We start from the raw sequence: 25,433 nt of genomic DNA on the forward strand, positions 1-25,433 counted from the left end.
CTTAAACCTGCGGGTACCGGTTGACGACGGTACGAGCTCGAAGCGTAACGTTAGGCGTAGTAACACGCTGGTACATACCTGCGTGCGCATCGCCAAGCAGGGAGGAGATTTAGCAACGTGCTTTGCTGCTTATCTGATTTCTACTTTTGTAATTGGCATGCTCGAATTACTTTTTCAAAGTCAGGCTTCAAAATCACTGGTCGCGATGACTGAGCGGGTGAGGCGTTAGGCTGCTGCGCTGAGTGACACGGGATCGATCCCGGCAGTGGCGACCATGTGTTTCTGATGGACGGATGCGAAACACGAAAACGCCCGTGGGCAGAGATTTTTGGCACAGGTTGAACCACGGAGCAAGAATAAAATAGGAGGGGAAAGTGAGCTTCCTGGGGCAGCCTGATAACGTCACAAGCACTTGGCGAACGTCAAGTTTCCGGCATCTGGCGGCAAGCGAAGGAAGTGCGCGGTCATCGCCACGGCCGGCGCGCGTTCTGTTCGCGCTCGCCCAATCCAACCCGGCCCCGGCATCGCGTCGGCATTTCGCCGGGCCGCCGAAACATTCCGTGGCTGAAGCGAGAGTGTGTGCGCTCTTCTGCGCTTCAGTTGGCTGAAGAACCCGCCTTCGCGATTAATTTTCTGTCAAATTTATACCGGCCGGTACGAGCGAATAAAAGGGGCATTTTCTTTTAATGCGTAGGCAATCTTGCGTGAGCACCAAGCCCAAAATACAAATCAGTAAACGCAAAAAGATGTAAAACCTGTAAACGCACGGCCTTATCTCGCGTGCGATGAGCTCGAAGCGAGTTGAGTGCACCGGCCCATGTATGACGCGCGCACGCGCGCGCGCGCGCTGCGTCCGAGATAAACGCGCTTCCGTCCCCGAGTCACGCAGCAGCTCGAGCGCATAGCGATTCACGCCTTGTGGCGAATGCTGCAAACAACAGTATTGCTTTTAATACATTCACCCAGGTGCCGCTGCCAAATTGTTCGCCGCCGCAGCTGCGGAGCTCCGTAGGTCGCCGTAGTTATCATTATGACATTATCTGGTAGCTCGATCACGCCGGCCGCAATGGGCGTTTCCTCTCCTATATATTCTTGCTCCGTGGGTTGAACGTACCTCTCCAGGTGGTTAATACCCCTGTCACGCGGGCACTTTCAATACGTATTGAAGCGAAGCGCGATTGACTTTTCGAGCGCGCTCGACGCACCGCCGCTGCTACACGGCACGTTTCAATACCGATCGAGAAGTTGCACCGGTTGCTTACACGTACGCCAGATGGCGCCAAAAATGTACTTCGCGGCTGGCGTCTGGTAACTTTGTGGGGTCGCAAATATACGTAACTATATAAATGTTACCTTATTTGGGTAAAGTTATTTGATACCAATTGTGACGTTAATTGAAGTTGTCGCCTTCTGTGCCATTAGTCAGCGGTGACGAAAGTATCACCGCTTTCGTCCGATCGCGCTTGAAAACCTCAATCGCGCTCGATTGATTGTAGGGTTTAACGCGCCGACGCAACGCAGGCGATGAGGCGCGCCGTAGGGGAGGGCTCCGAAATAATTTTGACCCCCTGGGGATCTTTAACGTGCGCCGAAATCTCGTACAGACTGGCGTTTTTGCTTTTTCGCCTCCATCAAAAAAGCGGCCGGGAATCGAACCCGCGACCTCGTGCTCAGCAGCGCAACGCCTTATCTACTGAGCCACCGGGGCGGGTTCAATCGCGCTTGGGAAACCAGGATTGAGGTCGGGCGGGATCGGGCTCGTTCGCGATTGAAACTGCCGTATTGCAGCGCCCGATCCGGATTGAGCTCGATCCGCACGGACTCAACCGCGAATGGAAGCGCCCGTGTGACAAGGGTATTAAATTGATTCGGAGCCCTACACTACGGCGCACCTCATAGCTTAGGTGTAGCTTTGGCGCTTAAAACCCCCATAAAACGAAACATTCTTAAGTCGAAGGCCACAGCGCATTCACTAGGCCCACCGTTAAACAGCAGGAGCCATCGAGCCGTTACAGGCTCGGGGATGCGTGCTGGGGCGGTATTCTCGACTTTTGTCCCTTTTGCGTCCCTTTCAAAAGTGTCCCTTTTGGCGAGCCCTGATTGGCTAAAAGCAAACAACCGGAAGTGACGTAACGCAAGCGCAACAAACCTACTGCCAACGCCCACCGCCTAACCGGAATTACGTCACGATGAAAGGGACACAAAAGAGACGTTTTCAGAAGGGACAGTTACGAGAATACCGCCCCTGGTTTCACATTCTATACTCCCTAGGTTCGATTCCTATAAACGCTTCTCTGAGTTATTCGACGTCAACTCAAACATCATTCGGCTGCTTTTTTTTTTTTTGTTCTTTGCGCCACCGCCCAATTTTTTGTACCATTATATTGCTTACAACAAAGCCGGATATTCCTCCTGCTGACTCATCTAACCCTTTCGCATTAAAATGTTGAACGCTAAAACTAAGGAGCGCTTTCTCGGACGCCAGTGCCTGTCTGCGAATGCGGTAGCTGACTTTCATACACGTGTTGGGTTTGCCTCAGCGAGTCGCCAGCTATCGGTACAGCGGTGCAAAAAGCGTGGCGGGAAAGTCACGCATTAGCGATTCTTAATTGCCCGTTCAGCGCAGCGTCGGCCGTTTCTGCAAATACGCAAAAGGCGTGGTGTGCGAGACGGCGAAGTAGGCACTTTTACTTTAGTTTGGTTGGACGGCAGAACAGGTGAGTCATGGCTGAAATTAGCTCTTCTCGGGACCTCTGACTTGCTTATGCCTGCGACTGAAACACAGACAGACAGACAGACAGACAGACAGACAGACAGACAGACAGACAGACAGAGGGACAGACAGACAGACAGACAGACGGGCAGACAGAGGGACAGACAGACGGACAGACAGAGGGACAGACACAGACAGACAGACGGGCAGACAAAGGGACAGACAGACAGACAGAGGGACAGACACACAGACAGACAGACAGACAGACAGATGGGCAGACAGACAGACAGACAGACACCGCGGAGGTGTCTCAGTCTGACATCTAATTTTCCCATCGAGTGCTTAAACACAACGAGATTTTATTTAAACATCAACTTCACGCACATTTATTACTACCACGACAGGATAAAACATAGCCGCCCACATAAGGTCGGAGGTCGATAATGCGCACCATGTCCGGAACACAGGCTCCTTACCCATGACGCGTTACCCGCTGCTCTACCGATGGCCGTTGTTTTTCCACCTCCGGAGGTTGTCTAAATCGGTCTCGTCTCGGAAACGAACGACGGCCGACACGAAGTACTCGTGTCCGTTTCGGCACGCTATCCTCATTTAGTGCGGAAAGCCCTCGAAGGACGCTGCGGACCTGACATGAATGTTTTGACGGTCAGTCCGATTGTTTGCGCCGGCGGAAAACTCGGCAACGATTGGGCGTTTCGCGCGAGCGCGCCTCTCGGCCGTACGGACAACCTCGCGCCGAGAAAAACACCTCCTAGATGAGAAGGCCGCACACCATGGCCCCGTCTTATTCCCACCACAAGGTTGTCTAGACACATTCTGTTTAGGCCTCTGCATAATTACATTTCATTAATATCGTTTTTTTGCCTTTAGTTGAGTGGCTTAAACGCATAAATAGGCATTAAAGAATCTGCAAGCAAATGCTTCTTATCTGGGGGGGGGGGGGGGGGCGAAGTCGTTCTTTTTTTGGCGAATAGGCTGCGAGAGCACACGGCGATTATTACGTATACAACACATTAGGCTGTCTGATAGAAGGAGTAAAAGGGAGTCCAACTTTGGCGAACGTCCGCGCAGCGTCCAGTAACGCTTATAGGGACGAACGACGGTACCGTACATCCGGGAGCGGCTGCCTATTTCGGATCAACAAGGGCTGACTCCGCACCTGTTAAACTGTACCAAACAGTCAAATTCGGTTCCGCATTCTCCAAGGGCACTGATTTTTGCGGCTGTTTGCATTTTAACATTCAAGGCCCGCCGAAGAACTGATCATAACTGGAAATGCGGCTATCTTTTATCAGTTTTATTTGAGTTGAGGCTGGCACCAGCCGATTGATTAACATATCAGTTCCTTGGAGGCTTTAATTTAAAACGAAAATTAAATTGTATTTTAATTTAAAGCGCGATACCAGACATCGCCAAAGTGCCTGTCGATGCATCGGCTGCGAAAAAAAAAAAAGCGAGATAAACCTAAGTGGTTATAAGAACTACCCTATAAAATGCAGCGGAACTGTGCGTTATTCGCCTCGATAAGAATCCGCATAGATCCCTCATACCTCCCCCCCTTTATTTATGACCCCAGCTAAAAAAATAATAACACTACCAAAGGAAACAGCTTCACCGTATTTTTTAAGAGTTGAATGAAACGTAGAAAGTGGAACAGTGTACTTCATCAGACTTAGTGTTATAGGCCAAGGCAGCTGTGTGTGTGACAGACAGAGAGAGAGAGAGAGAGAGAGAGAGAGAGAGAGAGAGAGAGAGAGAGAGAGAGAGAGAGAGAGAGAGAGAGAGAACAATCTTTAATGAAGTCTGGCGATGTTAGCCGGGCTAAAATGCCTAGCTTACTTCGCCAGACGATGACTTTATCAAGATTATGGGGATGATGTTAAAGAAGTTGATGCCCACAGAGGCGTTCACTTATTTACAGAGACAGACACGGTCTAGGCCTGTGTGTTGCAGGAGGGAGCGATCAAAGCTTTTGTAGCTAGTAAACCACGCTCGGGACATGCCGATGGACCTAAAACGTCCTTTAGCTGCATGTCCACGGGAACTGGCAGTCCCAAGGACACTGCGAGGGGAACTCTTGGCGCACTAAATAGACCCCATTCGCAGAGCAGGTGCTGCAGGTTTTCTCGCACATCACAGTGGGGGCACAGTGGCAACGTAGTCCGTTTCAACTTAAATAAGAAGTTGAAGTAGTTCTATTAAGCCTATGAGCAACAATCCGTGACTGTTAAGGCATAAAGTTGGGCTAGTTGGTTATCTGACTGCATTTTTCTGGCGAGAAATAGACACGGACGAAGAAGAAGTACAAAGGACACTCTTACTTTATTCGAAATTTCGCTTTATTCAAGGGGTTTTATGACCACCCTGGAGTGCACACAGGGTACCCCATCTCCGATTTTAACGGACTGTCTCTCATAACAAACTCATCTTCCTATCCCAAGGCTATCTTTGTAACGAAGGTTTGCGAAGAGGACTCTTCGTCCTCGTGTTTCGTGTGTTTTTGCGCGGTTTTGTATGTTCGAAGGTTTACTACATTAAAGGGGCTACAAGAATAAAATACGTTTGGTTCATTGAAAAGTCTGCTTTGTCTTGCAGCTGAACTTGCAGCTGAAAGTTCGCCATGACTGGCAGGCCCGGATCGTTTTTCCCGCAGGCTGTCACATCTCTCCCAAAGTGGACCGTGTTAGCACGCGCTAGAGCCCGCGGCAACCTGATTCGCGAACTCGGTGTCTGTGCTCACTACTTCAGCCTCGAACGCACGTGAACTGGCGAGGAGTACAGCATGCGAGAGTTCACGCCACCAATGCTGGGCAGAGCGTTCGCGAAGGTCGAGCTCGCCAACGCTGAGCGCTCCCCGCGTGGCGCACGCTGACCTGCGCTCGGCTGGGCTGAGTTTTTTTGGTAACGCTCGATGGCGGAACTGAAAGCTTAAACAGCTCTGCTGTTAAAAAGGAAAAATCCCGGGCCACCTCCACTAACCTCAAACCTGGGGACGGGCGAAGCATGCAGTGTATATGTGTATTCAAAGATTGTAGGTCTCTCTCTTGCAACACGGCGCGGGCTCATTGGGCGTCAAAGAAGCGCCGGTGGGCGGAGCAATCGCGCGCTTGCTGAGGCGGTGGCGCCCTCTCTTGCGTTGAATCGGATTTAAGCAATTTGCACGCCCCATCTTCCCCAGTTTGGGGTAGTGGCAGGGGTCAGCGCGAGCGCAGTGCGATGCCCGCGCCTCGCGCTGGTGGCTCGTCCTCGGTGATTAACGAGGCCCCATCACCAGGTAAGTACGCCTTTTCGTGCTTCGACCGACCACCCGACCCGACCAGTCCTAGCGTCAAGAGCCGGTGGGTACGTGGGTGTAACACAAATTATAACCAGTCTACAAAGCTTCTGATTGTGCTTGCCGATTGCTGAAGTGTACAGGGAGCGTTCCACAAAGCTCTAAGTGATGTTAGTTTATTTTGAACTGGTTTTATCCATTATACACCCCTCTTTTAGTACGCGTTACGTTCTAGCGCGAGGCGTTGGAAAACTCGTATTCCTGTCTTTTAGTACCTTGACTACATGAGACGACGATTACAGGAGACGCTGACAGCCCGAGACGCTCAGGGGCTTCGCCCATAAAGCGTCTTTAGTGGCTAGAACGGAGCTGAGTGAGTTACCAAAGACTATACTTCTTTCAACATGAACAAAGTTTCAGTTAGTCTTCGTGGCCCCTTTAAAAAGAATCCCTACAACAGTCATTCTCCTCTCGCGCAGCCTACTTCCAGGCCTCGCGGTGGTGTGCACCGCGCTGCTGCTGACGTCATCGCCGCCCGTGGCCCGCGGCCAGCAGCCCCCGGCCCGGACGGGCGGCGGCGGTGGTCAGCGGCCCCTGTGGCGGCCGCGCATCTCGTTCCCGCTGGACCCGAGCTCGCCCACCGTGTCCCGCGTCCCCGTCGACATGCTCGACGAGGCGGCCAGGGAGGCGCATCGCATCATCGTCAAGCAGAAGGCGCTGGAGAAGAGCCACGTCGCTAGGGGTACGTGCGAGCGCCGAAGACGACTCTGAATGCGGTAGCATTCGTGTAGTTACAGTTTTAATATAAATTCCGACCGCCGATAACCTTACGCCAACACCAACTGTCCCTTTCCAGTTGTTTTTTTTTTTTTGAAGTGAATTCTATTTCAATGATACATTATTTGGTACAAGCACACTGGGAGGTCCCAAAATTACAACCGCTGGCGGTTCCTCCCAGGGAAATAGTTATGTACCCAAACGACGAGATTTTAACAACACCCAACAGGGGCAGACAAAAAGTAGTGCTTTGTGACTTTTGGGGTGTTTCTTGTTGGTTGTTTCGTTGATAAAAAAAATCCGGGCCATCTCTACTAACGTGAAATCTGGGGAGGACCGAAATACTAAAACCTTTGTTAGGTAGACGTATACAGCTTTGCTGTAAAAGTCTCGAGTCTTTGAAGCACGAAGCGCGCCAGCGCGAGGCGTAAACGAGTGTCCCAGTGTTTTTTTTTTTAGTACACAGTACGTTCTAGCGCGAGGCGTAAACGAGTTTCCCGGTGTTTTAGTGTCGTGACTACATGAGACGACGATTACGACGACGACAGGAGACGCCAACAGCCCCAGCCCCTGAGGGGCTTCCGCCTAAAAAACGGGAAACTGCCTTACAAAAAAAAAAAACGAAATAGGGTAATTGTCTGTGTAGTTGTACTGCCAGGAAATCGACTTCTCACCGAATTGTTACTTTTCTCTCCTGCGTTTAGGGTCCCTTTAGATCAGCCGAATTGCATTTCCGACAATAATATTAAACTTCCGGAACAGCTTCACTCGCTCCCCTATGACCATGGAAGCTGTCTCATTTGGAGCTCGAGTGCTAATCCCCCAACCAGCAATCAGAGCATTCGGTGGTTCCCGATAGCTTGCAAACGTTGACTTTTCAATGAGTTTCGGGGGAGATTGATGACCCAGCGCTGCCGTACTTTCTCTAGTCATACGGCTACTGAACGTACACTGGCTGTTTTTGAGGTGTTTTATTCTAAAAAAAAAAAAAAAAAAGAAGTGCCGCTGGGCAGTATAACATGCGGAGGTTGCACCCCTGTCGATTCTATCTGTCGATTTTTGATTCATCAACGGCTCATCAAATCAGCAAGCGCTTTAATTATTCAAAACACATTATTACATAAATCTAAATGCAAGTGTACCAAACCCAATTAGTAATTTTTGCTTATGCGCGCCCTCACTCTGATCGAAGCCGGCCTCCCTATTTCCCATCTTGTTTCCACTTCTTCGAAACCGCTACCTCCCCGTCTCCACTACGTTCTCCCTTTTCAAATCCTTGTATTTCATATACTTGCATGAAATGCACTCTGTCTCCACCCACATCATCAGTAGTTTATTGCTTCTCTTTGTGGGCGGTGACAATGATAGTTTCTTAAACCTAAGATACTGTTGAAGGGCATGTTATGCAAGGCTCAGACTGTTGTCGTAACTGTCGTAATATCTTCAAATAATGACGTCATTACACGTCTCAACCAACCGAACTGCATTAAACGTCGTTTTTTTTTACGTCCATAGCTCACAATATGGCTGTTGCGTCGGTAGGCTGAACATAGCATTACTTTTGGCCTTTTCATTTATTTACGCAGAAAAGCACAAAATGCAGGCGCGGAAGCGAAGCTATCTAAGCGGGAAAGCAAAGCTCCAAAAGTGCTGACGTCACGGTTTTCCGCCCACAGGTCTGCGGGTGTCCCCTGTGCCCGTGTGCCCAGCCTCGGTGCGGCACATGCAGACGCGGGTGGCCAAAGACAAGGCGATCGCCATGGACGAGATGGCGTACCTCTTCGAGGAGACCACGCGCATCCTGTCCCACAAGTGAGCCTCCGCGCCCGTCGAGATCCCTCCGGGTGCCATGCATGAAGGAAAAAAACAAGGACACCGCATGTTGGCGTTTAAAAAAAGCGCGCCGTTGGATGTCGGTACCGCTGCTGCTGCCGCCTTTTCTGTCTCTCGCGGGATTTCGCGCCAACGTATCGTTATGAATTACCTGTATCGCGCCAACGTATCGCTATGAAATACCTATACCGCAGGTACTACGTCATAACGGTACGTCATAACGGTACGTCATAACGGTACGTCGGCGCGAAATCCCGCGAGAGACTGAAAAGGCGGCAGCAGCTGCGGTATCGACATCCAACGGCGGGGTTTTTTAAACGCCCTCCCCGCTTCCATGCGGTCAAACTGCGGAACTTCCACCGGACGGACTGCAGGACTTGCACAAACTACTCGCTCTGTTACTGTTACCATGAGCTGGCCATTATCTGCAGACGCCAAGAACTGAACCGGTCATTAAATCAACGCAGGCTTTTGAAGATATATCAGCATTTGTTTCTTTACCCTTGCCCTATCTCCCCATTCCTTTCTTCCATCGTGACCAGCGGTGCTGCTGCTTCTCTAGTGAAGGTATCTACTACTACTACTACTACTACTACTACTACTACTACTACTACTACTACTACTACTACTACTACTGCTGCTGCTGCTGCTGCTGCTGCTGCTGCCGCCTTCATAACGAATTTCGGATCTCGGTCTCGCCGACGCGTCGCAGGATGAAGATGTTCTGGGAGGACGAGTTCCACGGGCTGGTGCGCACCGACCTGTCGGGCTCGCGGCTGGAGCTGGTGCGCGACCGCTGCCAGCGGCTGAGCAACAACGTGTGCCGGCCGGGGCCCTTCCGCGAGGCGGACGGCTCCTGCAACAACCTCGACCACCCGGACTGGGGCGCCGCCTACTCCTGCATGCGCCGCCTGCTGCCGCCCAGATACGCCGACGGTACGAGGGCCTGCTCTCCCTCTCTCTCTCACGAAGTTTACCCGCGAATGTGTTAATTTGAAGCACGCAGCTCTTCAACGGCTCGCTTCCGGGTGCAAAAACGTACAGGCCGTTTTATTCCCGGCTAGAGGGTGCGATCTCGCGCCCTCACTCTGACAAATAGTTATATGTAAGCCCGAGGGGACGTGGCAAGAAGGGTAATTTGAAAGTCACAGTTGTGTTTACTCTGTGGCAGCTTGAGGCAATCAGAACGCTGAGCCGCAACGCAACACGTATATTTAGAACAGAAGGCAGGAGCTGACGGGCCAGCGGCAGCTATGCCTGGTCGAACGCTAGGAGATTCTAGGAGCATTGACCGCTCCCGCCACGAGGCTAGCTCAGTGAGCCTCAGAGTGGTGCTTCGTCGTCTTCGGCAATGCTGCTACAACTCAAAAGCTGTGTCGATCGCCTTGGATCTGTCAGTTGGCTTTCTGCTGTAGTATAAAAAGGTGTTGGTGTCCTTTAAAGGCCAGGATCGCCGTTGGGAAACTCCGTGCAACGACCTCACAAGGCGTCCATCCTTTTTACAATCATCAGGAGTGTAGGAACTACAAAGAATTTACAGTGTTTCTTTTCCTTTCGAACACGCTGCTTCAGTATTTCTAACAGCGAAGCTGTTGAGCTAGTCGTTTGTGCATGGTGTCCGCCGTTAAAAATACAAAGAAAACGCCGAGCGCTCGTGCACGTGTCCCATCAAATCTCACGCCGCCGCCGTCAACCATGACATTACAACGATACTAAAGCTCAACTTTGTGTCTGTCAGTGATCACCTAGAACAGCTCCACCATTCAAAGTTTTGCGCGTGAGTGCAAGGTTCCCTGAATTCTTTTTTTTCAAATAGTTCTTTTTTATTTCACATTTTTCTTCTCTTGTTATTTACATCATTGTCTTGTTCTTGTCTGTTGCTGTAATTTCAGTCGCTCCTCTGTGTTCGTGTTTCCGTGGCTAGCTCGCGCATCAATTACTTAAGTCCTTTTTATGGCTGGCAGGTTTATTTGCTCATTCCTCTGATACTGTATCTCTTCGGTTATGAACCGTTCGGCTTCTTCCTGCTTTATCCTCGTTGCTTTGTTTCGTTGCCCTTATTTCTCACAACTCCTTTTTGCTTCCCTGATTTATTTATTACTTTTCCTGTCAGAGCCCATCATTTATATTGGCTCTTCCGCTTTCCTCGATGCCTTTTTAGTCGGCAATCTAGGGCACACTCAGCGTCCAAAAAGACTCCACGCAGAGGTCACCCATCGCGCCACTTCGAAAACAACCCCGGAAAGTCAAGACAATGAAGCGATCTATATAGCTTCTTTCACAAGACGCGTGTACCCCTGTGGGTGCTACACGGCTCTTACCAGCCCACCGAATGAGTGCCGAGAGAGAGAGAGAGAGAGAGAGAGAGAGAGAGAGAGAGAGAGAGAGAGAGAGAGAGAGAGAGAGAGAGAGAGAGAGAGAGAGAGAGAGAGAGAGAGAGAGAAACTTCAGTGATGGAAAGAAGTCAGCCCATCAGCGAGCTCGGCTTGCTACTCCGTATGGGAATCACCGTGTCACCCTACAGTGACCGGCTGAAGAAACGTTACAGCAGGCGTTGGGTCCTTCTTGGAAGGACAGTTCTGTTCCCCCGATAGGTAGCTGGAACCGTGAGGCCCGAAAGTTCATTGTCACTTTCCTTCAGCCGGTCACCGCAGAGTGTCACGGTGAGTTAGACACGCTCGATGTGTGGACTGCTGAGAGCCGTGTAGCATCCATCTCTTTCGTTAGTTGAGTTGAAAACAGAGCACCTGGTCAGTTTGAGTACGAACCAATCACTAGCATAATGGCTAACCTTCATTTCGCTGCTTCCTCCCTCCTCTCTTACCATAGGCGTGTCGGCGCCCCGCATCTCGGAGACGGGCGGCAGCCTGCCCAACCCGCGCATGGTGTCGACCACGGTGCACGTGGACCTGGACCGGCCCTCGAGGGACACCACGCACATGCTCATGCAGTGGGGCCAGTTCCTGGACCACGACTTCGCCCTCTCGCCCATATCCAGCGTGCCCGGAGAGATCGTCGACCTGGGCAGTGAGTGGTGCCCTCGTAGATGAGCGTTTCTAACCTTCCGTAAAAGCACCGCGTACGATGGAATGCCCATATTGCGAACCATTTTGCACAGAGAATTTTTTTGGCGTCAACGCCGGCAGTGAGGGGACACGTAATGCGCGCCGGTGCTGGCTGGGAACTGAGTGGAACTTTTTTTGAAAAACGCGGGCAACACAGAACTCGGAACGGTATGGGGAGAAACGAAAAGTGGTGCCGATTAAAGGCCGCGATAAACTTCGCCGTTTTCTTGAAGCGACTTGAATCGCTACAGTCGCTGCTCACTCGGAGAAATAATGCGAGTACGCTTTGTTACTACCCCTTAATGTTCCATAAAGATGCAAATGTTGACGCTTACTACTGAACATAGAATATAACTGACTAAACTGGCAGTGAATTCCTATCTGCAGCCTAAATGGCAGATGCGACGTACTGGTCGTTATGCCTAACGGCGAGCTTTATTATTTACTGGAAGCCCTACTGTGACATTTATGAAATATTAATTGCAGCCTGCTTGCGCATATGTATGCGTCTCTTCATCTCAGCGTATTTGACACTGGTCTTCCGCTTTCCATACCATGGAACTGGAGTAAGTAAATGTGTGTGCGTGTTTGTGTCTTCCCGACAACCGCTTATGATGGAGGGTTGAACTAAACAGCAGTATAATTTCGCCGCCCATAATTCTTTCCAATTCGTCCATAGCTGTGTGGACATACCACTAGGAAGAATTCAATATCCTTCGTATTTTGAATTTTCAAAGGTTTTCGCGGCGTTGCTAAACACGACGCTGTTACGTCAGTGCTACCACTTCGCTATCTGTTGCATACCCATTATTTTACAAATATTCAACAGCCCAGATGCCATTCACAGCAGTGTTCCAGAACACCAAATTACTCGTAGCAACAAAGCTTTGCCGTCAACCTCAGCTACAGTTCGTAAAACAAGCACTGTCCCGATACATTCCCCCCTTGTGTCGCATCGGCACATAGTAAGCAACATTTTTGAAGTCAGCATACACCGAACTCTACAGGGCAGCTCGATTACATGTTTTCATATATCCTCCACTTACACGTCGCGGTGCACGTGCAACAAAACATATCTTGCACTCCTGGGTTCATGTTCCCCAGTGCAGATGCATCAAAATGTATCATTTTTATGGAAACTCCCGTCTATTTCACGACGTGTTTTAAGGCGCCGCGCAACTGAAAAAGCCCGAGATAATCAACGCATCATGCTGGCAGGGAAGATTCCGCCAACTACGGGCACGAACAGAGCTTCTAACGTTTCTTTTTTTTTTTTTTTTTTTCCTGACAAGATATCACTGACTTACAATGCCTGCGGCTAATAGTGTAGAGGAGTAAAGTACCCCGTCCCTTTTCCCTCTCTCTATCCTCAGACCCGAACGATGTGATCGACTGCTGCTCGGCCGAGACTCGAAGTTCACCGCGTTGCTTTTCGTTTGACATCCCGCCCACGGACCACTTCTTTGGAAAGTACGGCGAGCACTGCATGAACTTCCCGCGATCGGCTAGGTGTCCGCTCTGCAGCCTCGGTGAGTAGTTCAACACTACTTTTCGATCAAGTACATATTTTGACGGCCATGACGCCAGTCAGTCTGTTTTCCCGTCCCAATTTACTATTTTAGAATCCACGTCGCGCAATACTTGCAAGCTGACAAAATATTTGGCTCCAGCATTTCTTTCGAATTTTCGCGCTTAGTTTGAACTCTACTTAAGCACAAAACCTACAGAAGCTAATTTCCAAACTACCGTTTTTTTTGTCATAGTCATGAAGCTGTGCACCGCATGCTGTGAGGAAAGTGGGATGCGCGCGGGCAGGCAAAAAGAACACACAGAAACGCAGGAAGTAGCTAAATATGACAGAGGTCGATGAGCGATGTGAGGGCTGACCTTATTGAATGTCGAGAAGATGCTGTTTACATGTTGATCTGAACTCTACACCATCAAATGTGTTCCCACTAAAATTGAAATATTTTCGCAAACTTTTATTTTATATCTGGGAGGTGCTTCTTCGCGTTACATTAGTGGTCATATAGTCAAATAATGCTGGCTATATATCTTGGTTAAGACTCGTTTAATTGCATTCAGCTAAGCAGATGGAGTGATGGGTTGGGATGAAGACGTTCGCTTTGCATGACGTCACGAGTTCTAATTAGGCAATGAGTTCAATATGTTCGCAATCGTCTGTATCCTAAACTTTTTTTCATCGGGTTTTACTGGAGCACGTCGTTCGTCTGTGCATTAGTGCTTACGGCACGCGTGCGTGCTGAGCCCCGTTATAATGACCACTATGCAATGACCGCAGGACCCCGGCAGCAGATGGATTCCCTGACGTCATTCATAGACGGCTCCCAGGTGTACGGCAGTTCGCTCGACGACAGCCTCAAGCTGAGAACCCTTCAGGGTGACGGTAAGTCTCAGTCTGTCACAGTTCAGCCGGGATTCACTTTCCATCCCGGCTGAAATGTCTGCTTTGCTCAACCAATCATGATGCCCCTTCTGCGCTTAGAAACTGCTATAGACCTACTTACAGGCCGACTGCACAAATTGCGGTGGCACTATCGTCGGTTGCGGTTGACGTCAAAACAGTGGCGACTAATAATGTGTAGGCATTCCGGACGTCAAAATAGCAGGCCCTGTGTAACTGCACGCTTTTCATTTGAGAGTGCCTACCGTTTCTTCACTAAAGCTGTTAACAAATACGAGGTAGGTGTGCATTTTTCGCACTACTTCCAGTCACAAAAGAACCAGAGAATACAGTAGACTCCCTAGTGGAGGGGGCCTTACCATTTCTTCACTAAAGCTGTTCACAAATACAAAGTAGGCCGTACACCCCCGTTTAGACGAACTCGAAGGAACCGTGAAATTTATTTCGTATTATCAGAAATTCATCTCAAGCGGAGGCTTCTTATGCTTTGTGGACGTTACAAGAGAGGAAAAATGTTGTTCGTCTTAACCGCGAAATTCGTCTTAACAGAGTTTGATTTAACTGGAGTGCACTGTAGTCTTGTTCAACCTCGTAAACAGATAACGGAACTCGGTGCGCGTTCCTTCACAGGGCGGCTCAAGTTCGACGTGGGCCGGCGGGGCGATATGATCCTTCCGGCCAGCTTCCACCCGCGCGAGGACAAGTGCAGCCGCCCCGAGCTGGGCGACCTGTGCTTCCGCGCGGGCGACGAGCGCGTCAACGAGCAGCCCGGACTGACGGCCATGCACACCATGTGGCTGCGCCAGCACAACCTGCTGGCCACGCGGCTGTCGCGCATCAACCCGCACTGGGACGACGAGCGCATCTACCAGGAGGCGCGCCGCATCGTCGTCGGCCAGCTGCAGATGGTCACGTACAACGAGTTCCTGCCGCTCGTGGTGGGCAAGGCCTTCCACCGGGAGTTCGGCCTCGAGGTGCTGCCCTACGGCTACACCACCTACAACCGGCAGATCGACCCGTCCATGCTGAACGAGTTCGCCGGGGCCGCCTTCCGCTTCGGACACACCATCCTCAACGGCGACTTCATGCAGATCGACTCGAGGGGCCGCATCGCGCGCATCTCCCTGCAGGTGAGGGCGCTACTTTAAGGGCGGAGCACTTTAGGGGCTCGCCTTCTCGTAGCTCGCTCGCTGTACCAAAGTAGAACCCCACGGTGTACCGTCGTAGAGGCGTCCCTTTGTAGCAGCGTCCCACAGAGGCTTCGAAAACCAAGCGGTTTATATTGTCATAAGCGATCGGAACTCGTGAACCGCTGGCGCTTGCTATACAGCGTTGTTCAGCGCAAAGAAAACTGTAGGTACATTTGAGGCGAAATATACGTAATTAACCTGCAGAGCCCGCGTTCATTTAGTTAGGAACGCTCATTGGGTTGGTTTTTATAAGCGAAAAAAAAAAAAAAGTGGCAGTGCAACGCCGGCACGTGCGGGAGGAAAAGCGAGCACAAAGGGAACAGAACTCCCGCTGACGCAGTTTCAGACAGGGGGCGCGAGAGAACTGCAAAGGCGGGAAATTTGAAATTCGTTGGAGAAACCTCCGTTGAATTCATCAGGAGAGAAATGAGACAGGGCGGCGAAGAGCGTGATGGGCGGTAAGAGGGAGCGGCGCCACAGCCCGTTATGGCGAATCACCGCTCTGTACTTCCGACAGCTTTCACATTGAGTGGAACGGCTTTAATTTATTTTACGCTATAAAATATGTTAATCATTCAGTTGTCCTTTATTATTACTTTACCTTTCAACTTACTAATTACCCAACTTAAACTTTTCCCTTACTTTCCTAAGATATGCTTCAATTTGTGCGTACGGATTTATTCATACAAAGACGTCAAGAAGACGGAAAGATAATAATACAAGTATATTATGAAAGAAGAGTGAGAGGAGCAAGTTACTGGGATGACAGGTCTGCAGGGGCGGGAAAATTGGACAGAGGTTCCTACAATACTTCTATATACTTCATTACACCTTCTCTCACTTCTATCGTCCAGCATTTCATCATGTTCATCTCCTTGTACTCGGTTACAATATTTCTAGTGAACATCGCGGCCGGAAATTCCATCTTTTTGCTGACACAGTGGCCGGGAAGCCTAGCTAAGCGAGCGACTTCTCAACCGTTCCCTCCTGCCTATGGGTGTGTCAGTAAAGACTTACCAGCTCGGCCATATTCCAAACTTGTGTTTAGCAATTTTAAAGTCTAGGTGCAAGTTAGGAATCCTCTCTTCAGGATAGGATAAAGCTGAAAGTCACCTCATCCGTAGCGTTCGACTTCCTAGAGGGCCAACTGATCAAACTTTCGATGACACTAGCGCTCTGGAATCTTTCGCCAGTGAAAGAACTGAATGCAAATTCACACATCACTCACACCCTCCTTTGCATCCAGGAGCACTTTTTCCGGCCCTTCGAGTTCCGCGACGGCCTGATGGAGCGCGTGATCCGGGGCCTGGCGCGCCAGAGCTCCCAGCGCTTTGACAATTTCATCACGGACGACGTCACCAACCACCTGTACCGGCTGAGCAACGAGTCCTTCGGCCTGGACCTCATCTCGCTCAACATCCAGCGGGGTCGGGACCACGGCATCCGGGGCTACACCGACTATCTCAAGGGCTGCTTCGGCCTGCGAGTCACCAAGTTCGAGCACCTGGACAGCGCCATGCCCAGGCCCGTCCGGGAGCGGCTGCAGAGGCTCTACTCGTGAGTTACTGTTCGTACTTTCGAAGCGCGCCACTAGATGGCGTAGTTATCTTGGGGGTCTGCGGAAACGAAACAGAGACTATGTGGCACATAGTCTCTGTTGCGTGCGTATCCATCCAAATCTACATGAGGTAAATATTCGGTTTCCAGAAGTCCTAAGATTTAAGGTTAGCACAGAGGAAGTTAACTTCAAGGCTGTCGAGCCGACGAAAAGAAGATTAGAATGCTGGTGGACAAAAAGCAGGGAGGGGAATATTACCTAGGACAGTTACCACCTGTAACTGGGAAAAAATAAATATTTTGTGCCTAATAAGTTTTTTTGTGCCTGCCCTAAGAGCAGCGCTAATGTTAAACAAAGACTGCAACGCATAGGTATATAATTTTTTTTTGGTAAGATGACACGTCATCACCCCGCTACAAAGAGGATACCGCTAGAAATCATCATCATCATCCTATAGTTACTTTATAGTGCCTAGAATATACTGGCTAGGCACTATAGTTACTTAGCGCTGTTCTAGGGCCTCTGTTTCCAGCTGGCCTTTGCAAACCTATTGTGCGGTCCCCGATTGATCTCAGCGCGCAAGAAAGTCTTGAAGAAAAAAGTTAAGCGATCACACCATTTTTTGTTAGTGCGAATTTGAGTCTTTGTGTTTTTGTATGCAGCAGCCTTTATACTGACAAACAATCTTGATTCTGAGACTACGTTCCCGCATTCCGATACACGCGGTGGGAAAGAAAGAGCACAGCAGAAAGTCCTCAATACGCGTCATTAGGACGAATTTTTTTACTGTTCCTTTGAAAGAGCACAGCGCGCTATGCTCTCTTTAAAGTAGTCGGGATACTTCAAAGTTGACTACCCCTGTTTATATAGCAGCTATAGGACGGTTGCGCTAAAGGGTAAGCACTCATAGTTACAGATATGTCCAAGTTACAAAGGTTTCAGTTAGCGGTGAGTTACGAAGCAAGTAGAACACAGTTTTTGATAAAGCATAAATACATCTGCGCATTAAGAAAATACTTCGTGAACACTTTCTTTTCACTCCGTATTTTTGCCTATGGCGTATGAAAGGAAGTTTAAAGCAAAAAAAAAAGGGTCACAGAAGAACGTAGAAAATTAAGAGAAATAAGGGTGTATGAAAATCGCAGATATATCGAGGAAAACAATAAGATTGGTCGAGTGTATGGGTAAGAATGCAGTTCAGTTTCGTGCAGAAATTTGTGTGCAACTTTGTGTGGCACAATGCGCCTGCGAACGAAGCAACCGTTGTCGTAAGTGTGCCACGCGGTGACACTCTCTCGGCCTGTCTGTCCCTCCGTCCCTCAACTGCCAGGCACGTCAACGACATCGACCTGTTCACGGGCGGCGTGTCCGAGTACTCGCTACCGGGCGGCGTGGTCGGCCCCACTTTCGGATGCATCCTTGGCATCCAGTTCTGGAGGCTCAAGTACGGCGACCGCTTCTACTTCGAGCACGGAGGCCAGGCCGGAAGTTTCACGCCGGGTAAGCGTCCGGAAGAAGAAGTGGTTTTAAAAAAATTAAACGGTTCCACTCAACGTGGAAGCTTTTACTACGGTTAGTGAAGTTAACATTTTTAAATTTATGCAAGAGAGAAATAAAGGAAGAAAAACTGTGGTTGATTTCTTTGTGATAAAAATCGGTAAAACACGAAAGTGAAATGTGCCGCGAAATCTGAAGCTCAGCACGATTTGAGGGTCGGCGGCTGTCTTGTGGGTGTGCTTTGCGAGCAAAGTCTTGCCGGCGGGTCGCCTCGGCAAAGGTGCACTAGCGTCATTTCCGTGGCGGATATGGCGTCAGCGAAATCTTGTTGTATACCCGCATAAAACACTTTCGCGTTAAAATGTAAACCCGAAAACTAACAACCGTAAGTATAACGTACTCTTTAGCACTAAAGGTTGCTTACCCGCAAGAAGACCCTGTGTTCAGGGGTGCACCCTTTACAGGCCCCTGCTCCGTTGTCCTGGCGTTATTAAAATGCGGGCGAAGTATTTTCTGAACTGTTTATGATTGACTGAAGCGCTGTAAAAACCGGTGCACCTGTGGAAGGCTGATTGTATGGTTCATAAGCCACCAAATTTTTTGATAACGCAGCGATAAATCACTACATCACTATCACCATCGTGATGGTGGTTCTAACGAAGACTAATGCTCCTGTAGAAGAAATACGCTATCAGCAAATTCCTTTCCAGCCTTCAATGTTCCGCCGAAATAACGAGTTAACCAACCGATATTGAATAATCATATGTAGCTTTGATACTGGTTTTTGTTCATGCTGACACGTAGGGTACTTTGCCCGAAAAACTGAAAATGAATGACCATAACTTGTTAGGTTCCCGCATGGGCAAACCAGACTGAGCTATAAGGAACGCTCTTTGCTGCGCAGCCCAGCTGACCGAACTGCGGAGAACCACACTGTCCAAGATTATCTGCGACAACAGCATTGGCCACGAGACGACGCAGAAGGAAGTCCTCAGGACAGTGTCTGAAAGGTGAGTACTACAACCAGTCCGCACCAATAAAGCAGCGCGGCTAAGTGTGAGAGCAACGGCGTTTTTGAGTACATAAAAGGAGTCTTGCCCTGGAGCGCGACAGTCACTCATCCCTCATCATGACCTTGCATTTTTCAACTCTTGTTTTGGTCTTTTAAACAGTCTGGTTATTGTATAGTACTGTAGCCATGCTCGCACCAATCAACGCTAGTGAACTGCAACCACCGGCAGACACCACTTCACCAAGTTCCGCAAGGTAGCAGGTCATTACCTAAACAACGGGTAATAATGGGCAAGGGCTTTCCCACAAGTCTTTAAGTCGTGCGACAAAACCAACTTTAAAACGAAATCACTACAGTGTAATGTAAATATTGATCATCATCATCAACAACAACAGCCTACTCAGGCCCACTGCAGGGCGAAGGCCTCTCCCGCAGACTTCTAACAGCTTCTGTCCTGTCCGCTGTTGGCCACCCAATTTACCCATTCATCCCTCCATCGGATTAATGGTTTTCCCCTTCTTCTACACCCATCTATTGGTATCGACTTTGTTACCCTATCTGTCCACCGGTCGTCGGTTCGTCTCACTACATGGCCAGCCAAAGCCTTTTTCTTTGTTTGACCTATAAAATCATCAACTCGAGTTTGTTCTCTGATCCAGGTAGCTCTTTTCCTGTCCCTGAGTGTTACTCCTAACATTATTCGTTCCTTGCCCGTTGAGCCGACCTACGTTTGCTTTCTTGTTGTTTAGTGAGGCGCCAAGTTTCAGCTCCATATGTCGTAACCGCCAGTATGCACTGGTTGTAGATATTTCTTTTAAGTGACCGAGGTAGCTTTCTCTTCATTATTTGAGAGTCCTTGCCGAGTGCTCCCCAACCTATACCTATTCTGCGCCGGATTTCTCTTTCGTGGTTGGGGTCAGCACTAACCAGCTGTCCGAGGTAGTTATAATATTGTACTTCTTCTAGCGCATCCCTTCCTAAACTGAAGAGGTCGCTTTAGGCATGCTTATTCATCGTTACTTCAAATTTAATTTTAGCCTTACGGCTATGCTTTTTGATTGTAGTTCCTCAAGAATTTCTTGCGGGTGTTCTGCAGTCTCACTCAGCAAGACTACGTCGTCTGCAAACCTCAAACGACTCAAGTATACCCCGTTTATCCTTAATCCTATGTTTTCCCAGTCAAGCTTTCTAAACACCCCGTAAAGACATGCTGTGAATAGTTTTGGCGAGGTGGTATCTCCCTGTCTCACTTCCTTTCCGATCGGGGATTTATCGCTTTGCCTGTGGAAGCTTATCCTGTCCGTGAATTCCTTGTATGTGGATTCCAGAAGTCTTATGCAAATCTCCTCTATCCCCTTGCCTTTTCATGCTCTTATCACGGCTGCGGTGTGTACTGAGTCAAACGCTTTATGGTGCAGAAAAAGAAAAAAAAACAGCTTGGGTAAGACTTTCAGTGTTTCTGTTGGCGTTGTTGTACGCCATTTTGCGGCTTCATGGGGATGCATCTTAATGAACTCGCTCAACATTACACGTTCGTAAACATCGGCCTCCTGGCGAAATAAACGCACGAAATAAGCGCAGCATTAGAAGTTCGCTAATGAGAAGTTTGTTGTTAGGCTACTCGTTGTGCCGTACTCCCAGCCTTATTTGGAGCAGAGGTACCCGATGCACGCGCACAGAGAAACAGCGTGAGTGCTAAACGTTATTGGCAGCTGGGTATCACTGGTCTTGTCAGTGTCGTCCTGCGCTAACCCACCTTGAAGATTCGCTTGGCTGAAGCTGTAGCGTACTCGTTCACCTCGAATACCGTTGAACTCCTAAAAAATGCAAAGCAAGCGCTGCTGCCTGCGGAGCGAGAACTCCCGTTGGAACTGAGTTTGAGGCACCCTGACGCACATAGCCACAAACCAGCACTTCTTTAACTCTCAATTATGGGTTAATATTTAAATGCTAATTCAAACTTACTTTTACTGTGAAAGAATTAAGTAACTGGTCAGGTCAAAAATACATCGTCCCTGGTACAGTATAGGCCACTTATAGCGGACCCTGTTTTAACGAAATACTGGCTATAAAGAACAAATCTTCGTTTCCCGTTACCATTTGTACGCATATAGTTTATGTTCAGGTATAGCAAAAAAAAAACGATATAACAAAGTGATTTCCGTTTCCCTGTGCGTTGGTTATAAGCGGGCTGGACTGTACTCATTCAGAACTCGAAAAAACGGCCTGTGGATGACACACAAAATGGTCTACGGCTTAAGGAATAATAATTGTTTAGGCTTAACATTTCTAAACCTGGCTATCTCGAGCGAAAAACAAAGACTGTGCACACGGTGTTTCGTGAAAGCTTTCCTTTGCTCGAGATTTCGCAGCCCGGCGTCTAGCTATATCTACTCGATGTGCGAATTCATCCTTTCGCATGCGCTGAAGGGCACGCGAAAACATGGCCCAGCCAGCGCGCCATCGATGGCGAGACTGAACGACCAAGCGCCGGCGAAGCAGCCGTTAAACCCTCGCCAAGTTCCGTGGTTCTTTTGCGCTGAAGCACAAGCACATATGGCGCTGAGTGACGCTGAGCGATCGAGGCTCCGATCGAGCACTGCGATAATAAAGAGAGGCAGCTTGCGCCGGCAGATGAAGGTCACTTGCGACGCGATGAATGCCCTTGAAAGTTGTGGCATAGTATAGCTTTCGCTCTAAAAATGGGGCAATTAAGTTGAAAAGAAAATGAAGTAGGTACGGTTTATAATCCAAACAGGATACACCGGAATGTGGTAAGATCACTCATCCCCATTACTACCACAGAGCAGTGACGTCAGCTTACTAATGGCGGACGTAGTGAATTCGTCGTGGCATTTGATTTATAAATCGGTGTTGAAGGCATGTAATGAGACTCATTTGCGCCGTTCGAGCACGCTAATCACAAAACTAGCAATTAGGCGAGTAGGAGTATACGTTCCCGATAAATATCCATTTTTGCTTGGCGATGCCAACGCGGGTATGTGCTGATTCATGGTAGCCAAATGAAGAAGGAAAACACAAAAAGAAAAGAATGATTGCAATAATGAGAGCACATATTGAACAATTGGACAGTGATTTAGGTTTCCTCGTAATTTTTATTTACACGCATCCAGGTCACGCTTTCCTGCATAAAGCTGGCTTTTCCTCAACAAGAGTATACTTGGTGTGAAGCAGCCTTTACAGGCATGACGTGATTGTCCTGGGAAAGCACGGTGCACGGTGCGAAATCCGCGCATTTTATCATCGTAAGGTCGACGGGCGCCGGCTGTCCACAAAGCATTTCTCCCACCCACCCTCTTTCTCTCTCTCTTTATCGCAGCAATCCCGAGGTTCCCTGCGCCACCCTGCGGGGCCTGAATATGGACGCCTGGATCGAGGTGCCGCCGAGCACCGTGACGTAGCCGACTCTCGGGCTGGGCGGCAGCCGCCGCTGGCCGGCCTGTTCCGCCTCCCTTCCCCTCGTGCCCCGGCAAAACCGCGCTGGTGCCATACCGCAGTCGCTGCTCCGGACATTGTTCATGCGTGAGCCCAAGCCCTCCTCTTCGACGCGCTCGCAAGAGGACGCCCGGGGCTACGCGCGACGAGAGTCTGGGGAGAATGTGCGGGATAATTCTGGGGCGTGCCACGTGATAGTGTGGATGCGTGCGTGTTGTGCGTGTGTGCGTGTGTAGATGGTTCACAGCTCCGAGCACTTCAAGCCTCGAGCCGTGCACGTTGCCGATGCGTGGCGAACAATGAGACGGTGGAGGACGTTACGTCGTGGTGGCGCGCGCGCGCGTTTGAGCTTAACCTTTGTGGTCCCTTTGGCACAGGGAAGTTTTTTTCCTCTCTGAAGACCTCTTCGTCGGCTCAACCTACGGGATGCGTATTAACCCGGGAGAAGTCTAACCGCGGCTGTGCGGGAAGCGGTGTACCGAGTGGCAGTGACGAAACAGCAGTGTCTGGTGCGGTGAGCTTTCGTGCAGTGAGGCATCGACCCCGGGCCGTAGCCCTCAAGGACTATCGACAAGCAAAGAAGCAGTATGAACGTCGTTCCCGAGGCTCACGTGCGAACACTGCGACACTTCCTGGCAGCCAATCGAGAGTGACGAATCAACTATACATGCCCAAGACGGATTTCCTGCAACAACGACATGCGTAGAACCCGGAACCAAGAGGTGGTTGGTGTTGACACCTGTTACTCACGCGCTAAAATGGACAATTTCTGGCGCACTGGCTCAGAAATTAAGAGAAAGAAGATAGCAGCGTCATTGGTCCTTGTTGCTAATTCCGTCAGTCATCGGAGCTAGAGCCGTCGGCCCTTTTGGACCTCCACCTTAGCCCGGGCCATCACGTGCGCTCACAAAGATCGTTTCATGCATTTGGGACACACGCACCAATGGATTAGCGCACGTCGTCATCATCTGTCGCTTCCGTACACCTCCACAGGTGCAAAGAAGGTGTCGTGTCGCCGTCATCAACTAGATGAGTTGAAGCGATCACAGCGACATCAACGGCCAAGTTTAGCAGCGTTACATTGTTGATTCTGAAAGCAGCAGCCGGTCGGTTGAAGAAAACAAAAGAAAGTGAGGCAGAGCGCCCACGGCCTTGTCTTTCGACGGTGACATTCAAGTTTGGTGTCGAGTACGCCATGCGGACAAACTGTGGACTGCACCAATCTCGATGTTGGGAACTCCGGGCATGATTGTGCGTTTTGATGTGAGAAGGAAAAGTGCGGGTCGCGAAGATTACGATTTGTTACGCAATGGGTATAAATGCTGAGGCCTACTCTTCATGTCTTCCCGTAGTTATCAAAGCTCAGTAGGCAGAGATTCAGCTGTCATAGATTAAAGTGGTGAGAGCGATACTACCATGCCAGAAGGATTAACGTTAAGTGCCTTATAAGCCTTGCTGTAAGTCGGCTTAAAAACTGAAAAAGCCACGGTAACAAATCGCTGTCACACTGATTCGGAACTGCGGGCGGCAAATATTGAAAACTCTGCCTTGCGTGCCAAGTACACGGCTAAGTGCATTAATAGATCCATGCCTTATACTACCTGACAATACACGTCATGTGTTTAGCTTGGCTGCCGAATGCTTAGGATACGTGCGCACTGTGGCACCTAGGTTCCAGAGGCAGTAGTATTTTCTAAATTAGATATTAGTTTTATTGGGCTTCTCAGACACTTAACAACAATGCAACGGGGCCTATCGTATTTGCTTTTAATTAAGAGTATATGTCATAAGTACTACAATCAAATGTGTTGTCAGCTTAAAGGATGAATAATACGATTTTCTAGGGCAGCAAGCAACACCAGGACACTGACAAGCAGTTTTCCTTTTTGCAAGTTTTTTGTACCAGCTTTAAACCACAGAAACGTGGAAAATCGCTTTTTTTATCGAAATAACAATGACATTAGCCTATATGCACATGACGAAAGTCAAGTCGCCAGCAGTATTGAACGACAACGAAAAAGATGCCACAAAGTCAGGGGCGTCATTTCTAAAATAGAATGAGAATATACCTGCAATGAAGGGATTGACGTGTCGATGCTTTAAATGCATCAACTAAAGGGTGATTGATATCTTTACATGGGTGACTTGCCATTCTAGTAACGTCTTTATGAGGCCCCACAAAGAAATCTGTTTTACGCAAGACTTTTTTTACAGCGGTCGCGATTGTCGTCCAAGTCGTACATCTTCGTACTTAAAGTGAAATAAACTTGACCCGCGATCGGAGAACGAGAAACATTGACCCCTCGCCGTCTACCCGTTGTACGTGTGAAGGAGAACTGACCTGTTAGCATGGAAGTACTGTCCCTCTTATTTTTTCAGCGTTCGCCAGTGATACTGCCATTCCGTGTTGGAAGACCATTGTTTCTTTTTCTCATTATAGGTAGCGCCAAATGTGTGTGCGTTTTGTTGAAGTTTCAATAAAGCGATGCGGAGGACAGCGACAAAGGAAAACACGGCATCCAGCGATGCAGATAAGATGTGCTGCCTCCGTTTCCAATCATACTGCCGTTTTGTTTCCAGTTCCTTTTCCACTCTCTTTCAATGGTAGTGGT

The 25,433-nt window shown here is 49.3% G+C and overlaps 1 protein-coding gene across 1 annotated transcript in view; it reads left to right on the plus strand.

Moving 5' to 3' along the window:
- Nucleotides 1–25,383, plus strand: part of LOC144159216 (peroxidase-like) — a 44,084-nt gene extending 18,701 nt beyond the window's left edge. The window contains exons 4-14 of the mRNA XM_077690573.1: nucleotides 6,488–6,750; nucleotides 8,462–8,597; nucleotides 9,331–9,554; nucleotides 11,448–11,645; nucleotides 13,057–13,212; nucleotides 13,986–14,090; nucleotides 14,739–15,238; nucleotides 16,545–16,855; nucleotides 18,187–18,356; nucleotides 19,258–19,363; nucleotides 22,706–25,383. Of these exons, the coding sequence (XP_077546699.1) occupies nucleotides 6,488–6,750; nucleotides 8,462–8,597; nucleotides 9,331–9,554; nucleotides 11,448–11,645; nucleotides 13,057–13,212; nucleotides 13,986–14,090; nucleotides 14,739–15,238; nucleotides 16,545–16,855; nucleotides 18,187–18,356; nucleotides 19,258–19,363; nucleotides 22,706–22,787 (2,251 nt within the window). The 3' untranslated portion in view covers nucleotides 22,788–25,383. The remainder of the gene's footprint in view (nucleotides 1–6,487; nucleotides 6,751–8,461; nucleotides 8,598–9,330; nucleotides 9,555–11,447; nucleotides 11,646–13,056; nucleotides 13,213–13,985; nucleotides 14,091–14,738; nucleotides 15,239–16,544; nucleotides 16,856–18,186; nucleotides 18,357–19,257; nucleotides 19,364–22,705) is intronic.
- Nucleotides 25,384–25,433: the final 50 nt, after the last annotated feature.

The sequence above is a fragment of the Haemaphysalis longicornis genome, unplaced genomic scaffold (genome assembly GCF_048455015.1).
Source record: "Haemaphysalis longicornis isolate Haplotype H1 unplaced genomic scaffold, Haemaphysalis longicornis Haplotype H1 scaffold_10, whole genome shotgun sequence".
Lineage (NCBI taxonomy): Eukaryota > Metazoa > Arthropoda > Arachnida > Ixodida > Ixodidae > Haemaphysalis > Haemaphysalis longicornis.